The 18,921-nt window shown below is 39.1% G+C and overlaps 1 protein-coding gene and 1 long non-coding RNA gene across 2 annotated transcripts; one reads left to right on the top strand and one right to left on the bottom strand.

Annotated features, from left to right (window-relative positions):
- LOC18785901 (14 kDa proline-rich protein DC2.15) lies at window positions 3,481–4,533 on the bottom strand. The gene has a single exon (XM_020557994.1). The coding sequence runs from the start codon at window positions 4,245–4,247 to the stop codon at window positions 3,678–3,680; it is 570 nt and encodes a 189-aa protein (XP_020413583.1). The 5' UTR covers window positions 4,248–4,533; the 3' UTR covers window positions 3,481–3,677.
- On the top strand, window positions 5,927–7,839 carry LOC109947583. Its single transcript, XR_002270345.1, has 2 exons — window positions 5,927–6,680; window positions 7,499–7,839. It is a non-coding gene; the product is annotated as an uncharacterized LOC109947583 (long non-coding RNA).

The following is an 18,921-nucleotide window of genomic DNA, read 5'->3' as shown; positions in this document are numbered from 1 at the left end:
CATAAATTTATGTGTAAAACCCAATTTCAAATTTAAATGACCAATAGGATATAAGAAGTCATAGTACTCCTATGTTTTTACATCGTTGCCACCAGACTTCATATTTTATTTATAATTTATTTCAAGCATTTCATTAACTGCTATAATTGTAATTAATACTTCCTATTAATAGCATATCAATCACCCCATTTCTTTCCGTTGCCATTCCCTTAACATATAGCCCCTAAAATTGCAATCAAAAAATTATAATAAATCAGAAATTGAGCTTAATAAGGTAACTTAATGAGTTGGATCCTAGTCATGGGTTTTTACTCATTAAAATTGGGTATTATTTATAGGAACAAAAAGTGAAGGGTTGCAGGTAAGGTAAGTTGAATTTGAAGGGTGTAAGCCAAATTTACTATAAAATGTTTATAATAAATAGTGACACGTGGCAACTGAAAATATTATCTAAGAACCTTATCAAAATTAATGGTTTAAGTTTAAAAAATAGAAAATACATTAAAGTGAATAGTGTTTGCCCTTGCCCTTGCCTTTTGGGGTGGAACCAAAAAAGGCAAGGCTGCCACTATTCAAGTGAATAGTGTCAAACCTTGCCTTGCCTTTTCCTTGCCCTTACCCTTTGGGGTCGAGTTGCTCTTAGGGAAGCACCCATAAGTTGTATCATGTCCTTGTGTATGGACAGTCATAAGCACTTATGGGTACCACAATTTGTACTCATGTATATGCTATTGTATTCTGATGGGATTAATTAGGTAAGAAATCCCAAGTTTAGAATACTAATAGATTGATTAGGCATGTCATCACCTGGCCTCAGGAAAAGATGTCTCTATCTCATGTAGTTGGGTCTTATTTCTGGGATTTGCAAGGACTTCTTCATGATGGAAAGATCATCCAACACAAGATAAATAATACATTAGGGTTTCTTTAGCATTTCGCTACTTAAAAATATAAGGAGAGTAGCATTAGCAGCTTCACGATTCCTAGCTAGAGAGAGAGAGAGAGAGAGAGAGAGAGAGAGAGAGAGAGAGAGAGAGAGAGAGAGAGCATATTAGCAAAGAAACAAATATTCAACCACAGGGCTTTGAATATTTCTTTCGGATGTTTTTGCCAGTGGAGCAGACATGAGACTAAATCTGTTAAACTAAAATGTTGTGAGTCGCAAATGGAAAAGATGCTAGTAATACCAACCACCCAATTGATTGGGAAAAAAAAAAATTCTAACATGAGAGAGTTGTTCTCTTCTTCAATGCCTTATTATTTTAGCTTCTCTTATTCAAGGTGTTTGCAGAGGATGAAGCTTATTGGCTCCTTTCTTGCTGCCCTTCTTCATAGCTTTCTCAATGACACCATTTCTGCTTGAACTGTCATGGCTAGTGGGGATTTTGTCCCTCTCTTTTCTAACACATACAGCCAGCAAAATAAATCTTGAACTATGCTCTGATACCATGTTGGATTTTTTGCAACGATAAAAGAAGAGAAGAAAATAACAAGGAAAAGATGAACTCAGAGGTCTAAACTAAGACTTGGTTCTCTGATATTTTTCTGATGGATGAAAACTTAGTGGCGAGGTTTTCCTCTCTTATATACATATATAGAAATGTGCATGTGCTTTTGTGCCACATAGGATTACATTCCTTTTTAAATATGAATAATACTAGTCTTACCACATTTTTATACCACAATTTCATACCACATGATGTGGCAGCTGATGTGTACATACCAAATCATGTAAAATACTAGTTTCCATTTCTCTAATTTTATTTATTAAAATACACTTCATTTATTTAATTGATGTGGCGTATAATATGGACATGCCACATCATATGGTATAGAAATGTGGGATAAAAATGTGGTAAGTATAGCATTACTCTTTAAATATTATATGATGTAATATTTTGATTTTTATATTTTTAAAATTAATTTTTGTTCCAATATTGCCCATTATCTTAGATTACTTACCTTAATGAGATAATTAGCCAATATTATATTTCTTTCCTTATCCAATTTTCCCTTGAGCATATAAAACGTAAGAAATAATGAAGTTATTAACTGCAGCAAATTTTTATGGTGGTTTTATAATAAAATACTAAATTTATGGTAAGTAAAGCACCTAATTAGGAAGACTTTTTTTTTTTTTTTTCATTTTTAAATGTTGTACATTGACATAAGAAAGAAATAATGGAGTGAGTTTAGTAATCAAAGGAAGCCAAACACTAGTTAAAATAGATGAGAAAATAATGGAGATTCAGAGTTTGGGTTCATCTCAAAGCACAAATGACAGCTAAAGCATGGTCTAATATCCATTTGCTATGCAGTCATAGTATCGACTTCTTCTTCTTCTTCTTCTTCTTCTTCTATTATTATTATTATTATTTTATGTTGAATATATGCTCAACTTTGAATGAGGTTCGGTCATTTTGTTCTTTATAGTTGTTCTTTTAAGTATAGTATACCTGAGATATAGGTAATACATTTTTTTGATATATATATGTATATATATATATATATATCTAAATGATAGGTAACATATTCCTTTAACAAAAAAAAAAAAAGGTATTAATTGACTTGTGTTTTTACATACATGAGATATAGGTACCACACTTTTTTGCCTTTTTGTTTATGTATCTAAGTTATAGGTAACATACACTTTACCACTTATCTTTTTTATGTACCGGAGATATAGGTAGCATATACTGTCCGACTTATATTTTTATGCACCTAAGTCATAGGTAATTTAATATTCTGCTTGTTTATTTTTCCACCTTACTTATAGGTAATGATATAGATATATTGTCCTATTATCCATCGCATAGGTATAATATGTGGGTCTGTCTTTTATTGATTAAATGGTATATATTAGGTAAATATTATCAAGGAAAGAATTCAAAATTCAATTTCAAGGAAATTATGCATTAAATTTAGATTTTCAATATGTTTTTCTTATTTACCTCAAAGGGTAAAATCGACAAAAAAAAAAAGAGAAAAAAAAGTCAAAAAAAAAAAAGAAAAAAAAAAGTCAAAGGACCTACATCTAAAACTAAAAACACGTGGACTAAATCCAATACCAGCTAATCGTTTTGGACCTAGATCTAAGAACCCCTTATATTTTTCATAGGTACATTATTGGATATGTAATTTACATATTATTTTTTTTGGGTTTGCAATTTTAGGGGGCGAGTGAGAGGGCATGACAACCAAAAGAAATGGAGTGATTGATGATATGCTATTAATAGGGAGTATTAATTACAATTATAACAGTTAATGAAATGCTTGAAATAAATTATAAATAAAATATGAAGTATGGTGGCAACGATGTAAAAATATAGGAATACTACGACCTCTTGTATCATACTGGTCATTTAAATTTGAAATTGAGTTTTACACATAAATTTATATAATGATGGATATATGTCTAGGAAATAGAAAATGTAGGGATTTATATTGGACAAGTCCTAATAAAAACCACCAACTCAAGAGTGAAACATGCATAATTTTTATTTTTATTTTGAAGGAAACGTATGAACATTCCTAAGAGAGAACACTCTAGATTTCAGCTACATTTCGAAGGAAACATGCATAATATATTACAGAGTAACGCCAAAGATTAGTGGTCTGTTTTTCATTCCAACAAAGCTTTGGGAAGGGCAGCACTAGATGAGAAGGTCATGGCACCCCTAGGTGCATTGGAAGTCTTTTGGGACAGACTTACCACAGTACTTCAAAAGCAAGTTTAAGGAGACTGGCACATTAAGATTGATGCCCAAAACGTTGGCTTTAATGGCAGTGCAAAGGCACACAGCAGCATCAACATCAGCAAGACCCACAATGAGGCTACAGCAAGGGGTCTTTGGTAGGGTCCCCAAAACAGGGTGCAACAAGTCATTCAACAAATCGCCACATACCCCAAGCTTAAGGGTGTCCTTAGGGCAAGAGGCTTTAGGAGGGCTTGGGCTTGGGCTTGGGGTCAAGGTCGGAGTCAAGGTTAGGGTCGAAGGAGGTTGTTCTGGCGTTGGGATTAGGGTTAGAGGAGATTGTGTTAGGGTTGAGGTTGGGGTTGACAGGGGAGGGTGTTTTGGGGTTTTTGGTGGTGTTGGTGAACGAGTAGGAACGTGATGATCTGAACTCACTGTAGTGAAAAACACAAGGTTAAGGGAGAGAAGAAGAGCAATAGTTGCAAATGCAGAAGCCATTTTAGAACTAAATTCCCTCAGGCAGTAAAGTAACTGATTGAAATATACATGCATTAACTTGTAGATGGAGGTGGTGGTATTTATAGACTTCCTTTTTCTGGAAAAAAAAAAAAATCTAAATTTTCAAAGACGCCCAAGTGTCCAGACAGCGTACACTGTTTTGGGGTGCAAGGTAGGCACCAAAACAAAGAGACACCCTTGTTCTTATTAGGCAAAGAAGGTTTAAACATCTTGATCGTGTCCATATATGGCCAAAATAGATCCCATAATCAAGGTTCTCCTTCTACTAGAGAGACTTACAAGCCGACGTCAATTTTGGGTGTGTGAACGCTCTTTACCACTGAATTCATAATGAGAGATTTCACTTTGACAACAAGGAGTAATTATGTAATGAAAAACTAGTAAACTACCAAATGTCGACCTGATAAATAATGAAACTGGAACCTTCCGTTCTACTTTTGCTCACTTGGCTTCACACCCCGCAGATAAATGGCTCTACTAATTATATGGTATTCTAATTTTTTTATTTTTTATTTTATTTTTGTTACTATAAGGTATTGTAACAGGAAAACTCAGAAATCTTAATTCTTTTGGGAATGGAGCTTTCATCCACAAACCCAGATTTCATAGGTAGTGACAAATATGTTATGCATAAAGACAAAACACCTCAATCAATCAACTATTTAGCCAGACAAATAATGTCGACCTGAAACTATGTATAGATACGCTGCTTCATTTATAATGCAGTCAATTTAGTTGTTTGATAACGGGAAAAAAAGAAGTGCAGTAAAAATTCACCTCACATATGAACAAATTACGTACATGTCAAGGGGCACACGTATGCATGATTCTCAGAAAAGATGAACATACGTGGTTATGACATCAAAGCACAAAACATTAATTTCTATTAACAAAATTTGCACCGATAACTTTCGATTTTATTTTGGAATCCATATGGGACACCAAAAACGCGTTTAGAAAGTACTATTTATAGTTTGATTAGATTAATAAAGTGAAACACAAAAAGGATTCGAGTCCTTGTGATTCAAGTATTAGCCAGCAAATCCTAATTTGATGAACTTAAAATTCTAAATCTTTTTCCAATGATCATAACCATATTCCTAGCTTATAAATAACATGATAGCCAAGTTATTTATTCTATCATAATTACTGAATATAAATTAACTTTTTCATATTAGAGAGAATTAACCATGTCTGCTCGTCGAGAAGCACTTGCTCCTAGAACAAGAAGAATGGCAATAGGGCAAAGACTAAGAAGCACATCCATCGGTATCTGTAACTTTTAAGCAACAATAATAAAATATTTTCAAGATTTTCATGGAAAATAAAATTATTATTTATTTTATGAAAGTATATACATTGTTTAAACAAAGAAGCAAAAAAATATGTATCAAGATCTTCCACAAACAATGAATTGGTGGGATCTATCAGACTGTCACAATTACAATTACCACCACATCCCATGTTGAACAAGAAAACTTCAGTACTCTAACTAATTCATAAAGGTACAAAATTAATTGAGGCAGGCAGAGGACAAAACTAATTCTATATGGTGCCAAAGGGACAAAACTAGTTCTACACGCTCCTCCTTCTATATGGAGGAAGTCAAAACCAACTTTCCCATTATAAGATCACTTTAACAGTTAAGACCTGGAACTAATTCATGATTCATCAACATCTTTACATTATCTATGTATCTAAGAATCTGTTAATGTATGCATTTTGGGTTTTTCTTTATGCTTCCCTTGACAACTTTGTAATAGGATTTCTATTGTTATTTATCAAGTTCAAGTTTAGATTGAGAATAGTTTCTCTAGGTGTTCTTAACTAATAACTTTCCTATGGAGGTTCAACCAAATTGGCAAAGGTAAATTGTGCATTGCATAACATTGCATTATACTGTTTTCATAAAATGATGACTAGTCATCTGTTTCTTGTATGACTAGTCATCCTTGCTATGTAGGATTTCCAGCTTGATAACCAACTTTTTTGTCCTATTCTTTTTTCTCTCTTTGCTGCCACGTGGGATTCTGACCTAAGGGAATTTTTGTCTGTAAAGGCCTTGCGATTCCTCTTTGAGAAGCCGTCTCTTTTGTGTGGATTTTTAGGAAAGGTTGGCTTGCCATCTTTCTGTTCTTCTTCCTCAAGAGAGAACAATATTTCATCTATGAGTTTTTCCAAATTGATTTCTTTCTGAAAAAACTGCATTTGAAATACGAATTTGCATCTAGCTTCATAAAACATTCTCTCATTTATATTTAGGTCAGATTCACGACTGATTTCTTCAAGAGTATGGTTTCTTGAAGAAATTGGTCATTCTCCTTTGAACCCAAATTTTGGTTTCTGTTTGAGTTGAGCTTGCAAGCTGGTGCCATAGGATGAATGAGCTGGAGAAGGAGCTGTCATTGCCATGAAGACTTGAGCTTCAAGCTTTGCTAAGTTGGAGAAGAAGATTGCACAAAGGAGGTATAGCTCATCTTCCTAAATAGATCTAGGTTTTTCTTGAGCTTGATTGTGTTCCTTTGTAAGAATCTTTTTCTACTTAGTGGATTGCCTGGTCGGTTGAGGACCCCCAGTTTTTCCCAATGGTAGGTTTCTGGGTGAACAATTTCTGATTGCATCCTTGTAATTTTTCTGGGTTTGTGTTCTTGGTGGTCGACTAGTCATTGTATGAATTGTGGTTGACTAGTCATCATTATCTTCTGTTTGGTGTTTGCTTGATTATGCTGTCTTCACACACTTTCACCATAATTGTTGCTAGCCCAGGGGATGCCTAGATTGACGGGTTCTTATGAGTGCCTAGGTTGTCACTAGTAATTCTCTAGGCCTGCAGGTACATCATGGTATGCTCTGTGTATGTTGTTGTTTGGTATAATTCATATCTGACAGTTGACTAGTCATAAGAGTAATTGGCCAAGGTCTAGAGTGTGTGAAGTTTGTTGCATTTTTGGCTGAATATCTTTTAAGTTTACCCATTGTCACCTAAGTACCAATTTCAGAATCAATAGAAATAATCACAACTCACAGGAAAGAAAAAAAAAATACTTATAACAAAAATGTATATTACATCAACAATGGTTACGTAACAACAATGTCGACAATGGTGTCCTTGGGTCCTCTCCAAAGAAGAAAAAATACTATAGACTAAGGAATTCCAGCATCCCTCTTCTTCCCTCCAATCCCTTTCCCCCCTTCCTCATCCTCTCCTTCTACTCGCCCCTCCCCTCCCTCTTTGTTTTCTTGGTTTGGTTTTGTGTTTCTGATTTGCAGATTGATGTTTTCAGATCTACTTCGGATATGTGTGGTTTACCTTTCCTTTGATTTTGCCCCACAAAACTGGTGTTTTGGCATATCTGCTGTCCTAGATACTCCATTTTTTGGTTTCATGGTCGTCGACAGGTTGTGGTTGTGTGTGCCCCGTGTTGGTTTGTGGCTATTATGGAATGCAAGGAACGGAGTACTTTTTAGTTTTGAATCAATGCCTGCAAAGAGAAGTTTTATATGTGCAAAACTATGATGCTGAATTTCAACAGACCAATTTGTTTCATCATAGGAGGCCTTCTTTGTCAGTTCATGTGAGTTTGACTCTTTTGTTAATCGAAAGTATGGGTGGTACTCTTTTCTCCCTCGGAATTTTGTCCCATGTGATTTCTCTGAGCAGATTTTAATGAGGCTGGTTAACATATTGATTCTCACTATGTACTGTTTTATGGTTTTTTAATGGAATATCTTTTCGTATTTTTAAAAAGCAACAATGTGGACAATATATATATATTCATTATTTTTCATAATTAACAACATTGGTTATTAGATTAATCAACCCAATTTTTTTCACTCTAGTAAAATGGCATTTTTCAAGACCATCAAGTCTTCAGTTACAAAAACAAAGATACACCAAAACAAAATCATGCTTACAATACCCAAATGCCTAAATTGTTCAGATTATTACCAAACAAAATAGCATCAAAACATCATATATCATACTAGATAACTAGGATCCATAAATTAAATTAGAATTACTTCAAGCACAAAGGGAAAATAGCAAAATCAAACAAATTGAGGCAGAGCACTACAGCACCAAAAAGAAAGAGATTGACTATGTATTTAATCTGAACAAGTTTTAGTTGATATAAAATTTTTATTATGCATTTGCTATTATTTTATCCTTATCTGAATTAATAACATTAACAATAATCATCTGTACTCCTACACCCATCAAGACAACAGAATATTCCATGGCCACGTGAATAATCATCTGTATCATCCTGATTAAGACCCTACTCTTGTTGCTTTTCATGCCTTATAATTTATTCCATCACCTTTTGTTCCCATTGCAATTTTTTGTTTTGTTTTGAAAAGAACGAAATTCATTGAAGAAACTAGAGCAGATTACAATCGTTTAAGAGGGCATCCTGGATGATAGCATGGGGCCACTCATTCCAGTCAACCAAACCATCAATAGAGAGAGATTTTAGCCAAGCGATGAGAGACATCATTGTAGTGGCAAGAAACATGGGCAACAATAGCCCCATCAAACTGAGATAAAAGGAACTTGGCGTCGTCGTAGAGGTGGCCAAGCAAAGAAGAGTCAGTCTTTTTCCTTAACATAGTGGTGACAGTCGTGAGAGAGTCACTTTCTAAGGCGAGCTGGAGATTAACAAGAGAAGAACCCAGACTCAAACCTTCACACACCACAAGCAGTTCAATGTGCTCAGCCTGGTAGATATGGCGGAACCTCCAAATGTGAGCATAGATGAAATTTCCTCGGCAGTCATGAACCACCACACCCACACCCCAGGCCGAGGGCGATGTTCAAGGCCCCATCAACATTAATTTTGAACTAGCCTTCCGAGGGAGCCAACCATCTCACGGGCAGTAGGGGCAGTGTGTGTGAGGGATCGAATGAACACGATGGAACTCCTGAAGCCAACTAGTAGCCTACAAAGCGACAGATGCAGGGTCAGCACGAGTATCGTCCCAAATGCGGGAGTTGCGCTCCTTCCAAATGGCCCAAATAAGCATTAACACTAGATTGAAATCAGAAAGAGACACCTCATCAAGAACAGAGCAAAGCCAGTCCTTAATAGTAAATTCCCGTTGAGAAACGCACAAACCCAGAGTAGACGCAAAACAACACCGCCTTCAAAAAAGGGCAATCCCGCAACGTATGAAGAGTAGTTTTTGTAGGAGTATTACAAAGAAAACAAGGCTGATCAATCTGAACACCCCGACGAACAAGGTTAGAGCGGGTGGCCAAAATATTTGAGGTAGCACGCCACACGCAAATTTTAACTTTGTTTGGAACATTTGCCCTCCACAAGGTAGATCAAAGGTGACTGTGGCCGTTGGAACCACCAACATAAGTTGAAGCAGTCAAACAGTGATCCTGGAGGGACAAGTAAGCCACATGGTAAGCACTCTTGACAGTAAAGGACCCTTTAGCATTATAATGCCAGATAAGACTGTCAGCAGGAAATCTGAGACTCAATGAGATAGAATTGATAACAAGTTGGTCCTCATGAGAGAATAACAAGGCTAAAATATCGGAGTTCCACAGCCTGTTGACAACGTCGATTAAGTCCTGTACATGCAAATCAGCAAAAAAGATAGGGGTAAAGGAAATAACCTTAAAAGTGTTAGGTACGGGGAGCCACCGACCCCTCCAGACGCTGATGGAGCCACCATTGCCCATCAGCCATTTAGAACCACCAACAAGCACAGACCGTGCATTAATAATGTTACGCCAACAGTGGGAGGCACCAGGACCAGCCGCTGCATCCCATAACGAGGTAGTAGGGAAGTATTTAGCCTTGAAGAGGATCCCAGCCAAAGAATCAGAATTGTGGATAAATCTCCAACCTTGCTTTGAGAAGAGAGCAAGGTTGTAGGCATAGAGGTTGCAGAAACCCATCCCCCCTTCCTATTTAGGCCTACATAATTTGTTCCAAGACATCCAATTTAATTTTTTTTAAGTCAGCCGAACTACCTCACCAAAATTTGGTGAAATGACGTTAGAGATCCAAACAGAAGGTCTTGGGCAAGAGAAAGGTTTCCATGGTGTACAGTGGCAGAGACTGAACCTCAACTTCAATGAGGAGTAGGCAAGAGAAAGGTTTCCATGGTGTACAGTGGCAGAGACTGAACCCCAACTTCAATGAGGAGTTCATGACCGGCCCCGCGCAAGAGTTTCCCCTTCCAATGAAAGTAGGAAGAGCCAAGTATTTGTTGTGAAACGACACATGGGCAACCCCAAAAAAGGAAGCCATCTGAGACTGCAGATTGGTGGGGACATTTTCACTAAAAACAACACTGCTATTGTGGAAATTAATTAATTCACCCGAAGCCTGAGAATAAATATAAAAAATATCTTGAATAATGACACAGTTGTCAAAACGAGCGTTTGATATGCTAATGGGTTACATTACATGAGAAGAGTGCTTGATATGGAGCCATGGGTTTTTCGTGACTCTTTAGTGCTGGTTGCTGAGGAAACAAGGGACCATAAGATTTAGGGCACACCTCTATTTAGGGATGTATTCTAGATACAAATCCATGGCCTTTCGCCTTTGAATATGATGGTGTCGGCTGTTTCCAAGAATAGTAATCTAATATGGGAGGTGCTAGAAGGGGATAAATCAACATGAAAAGAATGTATTGGTTGTTTTGCCCATGTGCACATCTATCTTGATGTGAGACAACTACTGATGTGTGGGACTCTTGTGGCTTCTCCTGGGGAAGAAGCACTATGAGTTTTTACCCGATTATTGTTTGGCTTCTGGCTGTCTGGGGCGTACAACCAGTCATGTGAAAACTTATCTACGAAGGAGAAAAAAGAAATAGCCAGCGGAGGAAGGAACACAGATACACAACTGTTTCTTGGACTTGAGGCATTGGAGGATTTGAGGGGTAGGAGACTACAACTTGGAGTGAGAAGATCCCCTACTTAATCTGATAGCTGACGAGGTATTGATGGTCAGGAAGAAGAGAAGGGAGATCAGATGGAGAAGGCAACTAGCATAATCAGGCTTCGAATAGTGACAAGGAGTGGCGACGTACACCGAGTTCAGCAGGTAGTGAAACTACAGAAGTGAAAGACATAACCACATCGCCCTCAAAACATAGGACCTCACTGGATAGGGGTCAACATACTAGAGGAAGTATGGCAGAGTTAATTAGGCAACAAAGAGAGAAAGCGGAGAAGCGGAGGAAACTCAGAGAAGTATTAGTGGGAGAGGTCATCCTGAGAAAGAGAAGAGAAGTGATGAAGGAGAGATCTAGATTTCAACGAATGATGGTGTGTAGATTGACCTCAATATAATAGCGGATCTTGACACCCCTCTTAGTGGGGCCACAGAATCGATGATGAGGATGCATGAAGTAGCACAAGTGCAAATAGAGGAGGAACAAATGAGAGCTAATTTTTTTATGGTAGGATCAGACCCCTTTAACTTGGAGGCTATAATTGCATGAACGGGACAACGACATAAGCAGAGGGAACCTACTAGTGGGGAAAAAAGAAGCCTAGAGGTGGAGAAGCGAGTACGTAGGGAGCCAATAAAGATTGGGTGGAGCTTGGTTTGCACTTGAGGAACACTATCAGGGAGAATGTGTATGATTGTGAAACTGGTATGGCAACTAACATCGGCCAAAATGGTCTCCACAATCACTATGAAACTAATGGTTTGGAACTGTCAGGGTACTGGGAGTGCTCAGACAGTATCCACACTAAAGGAGCAAGTAAAGCTCTAAACTCCTGACATAGTTGTGCTTATGGAAACCAAGAACAGAAGTAGTCATTATGTTTATTTGAAAAAACAATTGGGGATGAACTTTAGGCATGCTGTGGAACCACATAAGACTGGGAAAGGTCTTTGTATGTTCTGGGAAGGACTCGCATATGGTTTTCTAATTAAATACTCAACTTTCTTTATTCAGGTGGTGGTTCAAGATGAGGAGAAAAAATGGAAGTGGAGATTCTTTACAGTGTATGCAAGTACAGAGGACAAAGTTTGTAGGACACAATTCTGTATTCTAAGAGAGCGAATCCAAAGTTGTTAGGATGCATGCTTAGTAATGGGTGATATTAATGATATCCTCACAACAATGGAGAAGGGATAGGGAATTCCCCGGACTGAGCAGAGTCTAATGAGTTTTCGAAGCTTTGTGGCAGATTGTGATCTTATAGATTTGGGTTTTGTGGGGCGCCCTTTTAGTGGAGGAACTGTAGAATGGATGGCCATACTCAGGAACGGCTGAACCGGGGACTAGTGTCTGGTCTATGGCTGTAGATGTAACCTGATGTAAAAATCACTCACCATATGATACCCGGATCTCACCATGCGTTGTTGCACCTGCAAATTGTCACCCTACTAAGGCAAAGGACATGCATATTTATTTATGATCCTCGATGGGGCACAGATAACGGTTGGCGTACCATAATTGCAGAAAGATGGTAGAAAGTTTTCAATGGTTCTCAGGGGGAACAGGTTTCCAGAAACTGTGGTTGCTAGACTGGAGAAGACGAGAATGGAGAAACTCGAAAGTACGTGTAAGATCCCACATCAACCAACGGAGAGGGGGTGATGTGCCTTATATGTGCATACCCGCATCCATCTAGCACGAGGCCTTTTGGGAGCTCACTGGCTTCGGAGTCGTAGGAACTCCGAAGTTAAGCGAGTTGGGGGCTAGAGCAATCCCAGGATGGGTGACCCACTGGGAAGTTGGTCATGAGCTCTCAGAAACAAAACCGTGCGGGCAAAGAGGGGGGCCCAAAGCGGACAATATCGTGCTACGGCGGAGCCGATCTCGGGATGTGACAATTTGGTATCAGAGCCACTCTGCCTTGTGGTGCGAGTGTGCCGACGAGGACGTCGGGCCCTTGAGGGGGGTGGATTGTAAGATCCCACATCAACCAACGGAGAGGGGGTGATGTGCCTTATATGTGCATACCCGCATCCATCTAGCACGAGGCCTTTTGGGAGCTCACTGGCTTCGGAGTCGTAGGAACTCCGAAGTTAAGCGAGTTGGGGGCTAGAGCAATCCCAGGATGGGTGACCCACTGGGAAGTTGGTCATGAGCTCTCAGAAACAAAACCGTGCGGGCAAAGAGGGGGGCCCAAAGCGGACAATATCGTGCTACGGCGGAGCCGATCTCGGGATGTGACAGTACGGATTGAGGAATTAAGGGGGTAGTTGAATGACGCATATCAACAAAATGTTTATATGATGGGACGAAAGTTCGACATATGGAAGGTGAACTTTCTACTGCAATTAAGGAAGAGGAGATTTACTGGAATCTCAAATCCCAAGTGCAATGGCTACAGGAAGGGGATAAGAATACCAAATTCTTTCACTAAAAAATGATGGCACGGAGACGTTTGAACCGAATGTATGGATTGGAGGACCAATGTGGGATTTGGAGGGAAGGTGAACATGAGATTAATAATATTGCTACCAATTGTTTTACGGAGATTTTCTCTATAAGCAACCCAAAAGATAGGGTAAATTACTCAAATGGTCCTCAAACTTATACCCGATTTATATTTTGGTCCCTCAATTAAATTCGTTCAAATGGTCCATCAACTATATATTATTCGCTCCATTGGTCCTACCGTCTAATTTTCTGTTAGATTTAACCAAATTTTAGGGTAAATATGACTTTTCATAATTAACCAATAAAAATAGGGTTAAAATAAATACAAAATTAGAAAAAATTGAAGAAAACAAGGAAGAACAGAAGAAGAAGAAGAAGAAGAAGAAAACCATAAGCAGAACAAGAAGAAACCTTGCCAGCCGTCAAATTAGGAGGAAGAAGAAGAAGAAGAAGAAGAGAGAGAGAAAGAGAGAGAGTTGATGGACGAAATGACCAATTTGCCCTCATATTTAATGGAAATATTGATATAATGTAACGGTAGGACCAATGAAGCGAATAATATAGAGTTGATGGACCATTTGAACGAATAATTTAATTGAGGGACCAAAATGTAAATTGGGTATAAGTTTGAGGACCATTTGAGTAATTTACCTTATTTCTAAAATTCTGGCAAATAGACTGAAACATGAGTTACCAGAGATAATTAGTCTGAATGAGTCTGTTTTTGTTAAGGACAGGATTATTGTTGACAATATTTTGTCCATGAAATTCTTTACTCATTGAAAGCGATCAAAGGAGCAGAAAACTGTCATATCGCCTGAAACTGGATATGTCCAAGGCTTATGATTGAGTGGAATAGGTGTTTTTGGAGGCTATGATGAGGAAAGTTGGCTTTGGGAACAGATTTTGCTCTTGGATTATGGAATGTATCTTAATTGTTACGTATAGTGTCTTGATTAACAGAGAACCCACAACTCATCTATTCTTTGCAGATGATTCCGTCTTGTTCTGTAAGACAATAGCGGAAAAGGTGGCATGTATCAGACATATTCTGAAATGCTATGAGGAGGGCTCAGGCCAATATATAAATTTAGAGAAAAGTTTCATTTTATTTAGCCACAATTGCCCCCGAAGAACTCAACAAGAATTGAAAACTACTTTGGGGGGTGCAACAGTGCAATGATTTTGGTAAATATTTGGGCTTACATGCAAACTTTGGGGCTTCGAAAAAAGTGGTTTTTGATGAGATGCGAAGGAAAATTAGGGTGAAACTCAACGGTTGGTCAAAACAGTTTCTATCGCAGGTTGGGAAGAATATCATGATTAAGGAGGTAGCCATGGCTATGCCGAATTTTGACATGTCTTGCTTTAAATTACCAGTTAGTTTATGTAAAGAAATTGAACTAGACATTGCTAAGTACTGGTGGAAGAGTAACAAAGATTAAAAAAAAGGCACTCATTGGGTTAGTTGGCAGAAGCTTAGTGCCATGAAAAAGGCATGTGGTATGGGTTTTCGAGACTTAATGGGTTTCAATCTTGCTATGTTTGCCAAAGTGGGATGGAGAGTTGTGCACCGTCCTGAATCCTTACTTGCTGTGGTTTTGCATGACAAATATTTCTTTGGAAAGGTCTTCGTGTCTACTCAGGGGTGGTGAGGCATGTCGTGGGGCTAGAATGGGCTTATTCAAGGGCGGAGAATTTTGGAGTCTGGTGTACGATGGAGAGTTGGTAATGGGGAGAAGATTTGGGTGTCTTGTGACAGGTGGGTTCCTATTCCATGGTCTTTCAAGACCACAACGAGGCACCCCAATTTGTCTAGGATGGTCCATGAACTTATTGATCACGCACCGCTGGAAACAAGAGGTGATCAGTGATTGTTTTAACCAAAAAGAGGCACAAAGTACACTGGAAATGGCCATTAGTCGTTGGAACTATCCAGCTAGACTGATATGGCATTTTACCAAAAAATGATAGCTATACTATCAAGTCTGGGTATGAGGTAGCATTGAATTTACAGCGGAATGGCAAGTTGAGCGAAAAGGTGAGGGAGAGTGTAGTAAATAAGAGACACAATGGAAGCTCTGAAAAGTGATATGGGGGATCAAAATGCCAAACAAGTTAAGATCGTTCTTATGGAGGGCCTGTGTAAATTCTCTTGTAGTTCAGGCTAATCTATGCCGAAGGCATATCAATGTGGAGGATGTCTGTGCTTGGTGTGGACGATAAAATGAGACACATGAACATATATTGTTTTAGTGTGATTATGCAAGAGTGTTCTGGTTTGCCACTCCCTTCTAGGTCCAAGGGGGATTTTCTGGCCTGTTAGGAGGAGGTGGTGAAACAGTTTGGTTGATATGAAAGAGAAACGGAGGCTCTGAGGATGGTTGTGATGGGATTGTGGTGACTTTGAAAAGTAGAAACAAAGGGGTTTTTGAAGGGACACATGTTGATCCTGTGGAGACTCTTCAGACGTTTTTCCCTCAATGTCAGGAGTGTCAGGAGCTGCTTGATGCCTGGCTCCTCAATTTGGTGATCTTCCTAGACCACCTGAGGAAGTGCACAAGGTTTAGGAATGGTGGAAAAAGCCACCAGCAGGAGTGATCAAAGCCAATTATGATGCGGCATGGAAGGCATAGAATAGAAAATATGGTATTGGCTAGGTGATCAGAGATGATTTTGGTTGGATGGTTCAGGGTGGTGGTATTGGCAATATGATGGCAAGTTCAGCTCTGATGATGAAGGATGGCCTCAATATGATGGCAAATTCAGCTTTCATGATGAAGGATGAGGCCATCCGCAAAACCTTGAAGGTCTGCTCTAAAAGTGGGTATGGTAAAATAGAAATTGAATCTGACTCTTTGCAAGTAGTTCAGATGCTTTCTGGTTAGAGATAACCTGATGCAGATGCAGAAGGGATCATCTATGATGTACTGATGTTGACGCAAACAGTCCAGCAGGTGATTTTCCTTTACACACCAATAAGATGGCTCACCAAGTAGCTGCCTATGCATTTCGTAATGGGGGGTTGCTTTAGTTAGGGCCAACTTGGCCGCAATGGCTATTTAATTTCCTTGCAATGGATGTAAACGTTTCCATCCGCTTTTATTAAAGTTTGCTTCCGACTTTGGAAAAAAAGAAGAAGAAAGGAAACTGTCATCATCAAATAAAATGTGGTGAACCTTAAGAGCACCACGACAAATAGCAATACCAGAGAGCTTTCCTTCACGATCATGCTGGGCAATCAAAGAAGATAGGCAATCAACACATAGAAGGAAGAGATAAGGGGAGAGTGGGTCCCTCTGACGTAAGCCCCTGGAGGGAAAAAGACCCCTATGAGGCTCATCATTAATGAGAAAAGAGTAACTAACAGAAGAAACACAAGCCATGATCAGTTTGACCCACATATGAGAGAAACCAAGCCGCAACATAAGCGCTACAAGAAACCACCATTCAACTCCATCAAAAGCCTTGCTAAGGTCCAACTTGAGGGCCAAAAAACCCATCTTTTCAAGACGCTTATTGTAGAGAAAATGACCAATCTCAGAAGCCACAAGGGTGTTGTTAGAAATGAGACGACCAGGAACAAAAGCACTCTAAAAAAGGGAGATTATTTTTTACAACCATGGCTTTAAACGATTAGCCAAGACTTGTTTGCCAATTTTGTAAATGACATTACATAATCTAATAAGGCGCATCTGGGACAAGTTCACCGAATTCTTGACCTTGGGATTCAAAGTCAAAATTGACCTCATTCAATAAACGACCCGAGGAGAGAAAAGAGATGACCGCAGAGGTCACATCTAGACCCACAATACGACAGTATTGTTGGAAGAAGAGTGGGGACAACTATCGAGGCGAGGGGATTTGGATGGGTGCATTTGGAATAAGGCCTCACGAATTTCTTCTTGGGAGTATGGCTGCATCAGAGATAAGTTCATCTCTACTGGGACACAAGGGGAAATAACAGATAAGGTTTTCTATAGAGCACTAGGGAGAATGCCATGGGAAAGGAAAATATCACCTAAGTAATTGAGAATAGTAGCTTCAATCCCAGCAAGGGCGTCTTGCCAAACGCCCGCAGAATCAAAAGCCCCTTGATAGTATTTTTGCGCCTACGGTTCTAGTGGAGCATTGGTGAAAAAAACGGGTGTTATGGTCACCGTCTTTGAACCATAAAGCAAGGGAACATTGACGCCAGTAAGTCTCTTCAATAGAGAGGAGCACATCCAACCTCTCCATCAGAGAGATTCTCTCATTTTGAATTTGCGCATTACCCGGTTTGTTGAATAACAGACCCAGTTGATCACGGACTTTTGCAATTTCATTTTTGTGGAATTGAACTTCCCGTTCTTCCAGGAGAGGAAGGCCAATCTAGTTGCTTTAATTTTTGCACAAGCTTGAAAAAGAGGAACCCCCCGAAAAGGAGCAAGACCAGCCTTCTCTAACAGAGTCTTCACAACCATCACTACGGCCCCATAACTCCTCGAAATGAAATCTCCTTTTGTGAGGGGAGGCAACAGAAGAGGCATTACGAATCTCAATAATAATGGGCAAGTGATCAGATTTAAGGCACCAAATGAACAACCCGGGACTTAGGCAATAAAGACGTCCAAAGAGGGTTAGCAACTGCATGGTGCAGCCAGCATTTGATGTCCACCTCCATGTTATTTGCCTAGTGAAGTCACTACCAACATAACCCAAATCCACAAGGTTGTAGGCAGATAAAGCTTGCCGGAAGTTGGCTATTTGGCGCTCGGCTCGCAAGTTGCCCCCCCATTTCCCACGTAAGCTAACAACTTCATTGAAATCCCCGAAGCACAACCAGGGGAGCTTGGAATGAAGGCCAAAGGAATTGAGCAGAGACCAAGACAGATGACCATTAGAAGCAGAAGGAAGACAGTAGAAACCTGTAAGGCGCCAGTGAATCGAGTTCTCAATGCCACCACATTTGGCATCAATATGATTAGAAGAGTGAGAGCGAATAAAGAGATCAATATCATCATGCCAAAGAAGACAAAGACCTCCAGAGAGACCATGACTAGGAGGATTGAAAGCATGAGAAAAACCTAGTCTGAGTTTGATACGTTCCATTTTGGTGAAATTACAACGAGTTTAGCATAAAAACACCACCTTGGAAGCCTGACGTTGGGTAAGCTCAATCAAAGCTTGAACTGTCAGATAGTTCCCAAGCCCTTAGCAATTCCAGCTTAAGCAATTCATTGTGATCAGCGGGATGTTCCGTAGCACCCACCGTTGAATTAATGCAATGACGTTTTGATGCACGATTGACTTCCACACCAGAGATAGCCACTAAGTAAGTATTGTGTTTGTTCTC

This window comes from Prunus persica, chromosome G2, assembly GCF_000346465.2.
Source record: "Prunus persica cultivar Lovell chromosome G2, Prunus_persica_NCBIv2, whole genome shotgun sequence".
NCBI classification, from domain to species: Eukaryota; Viridiplantae; Streptophyta; class Magnoliopsida; order Rosales; family Rosaceae; genus Prunus; species Prunus persica.
This window is presented reverse-complemented; position numbering and strand designations above follow the sequence as displayed.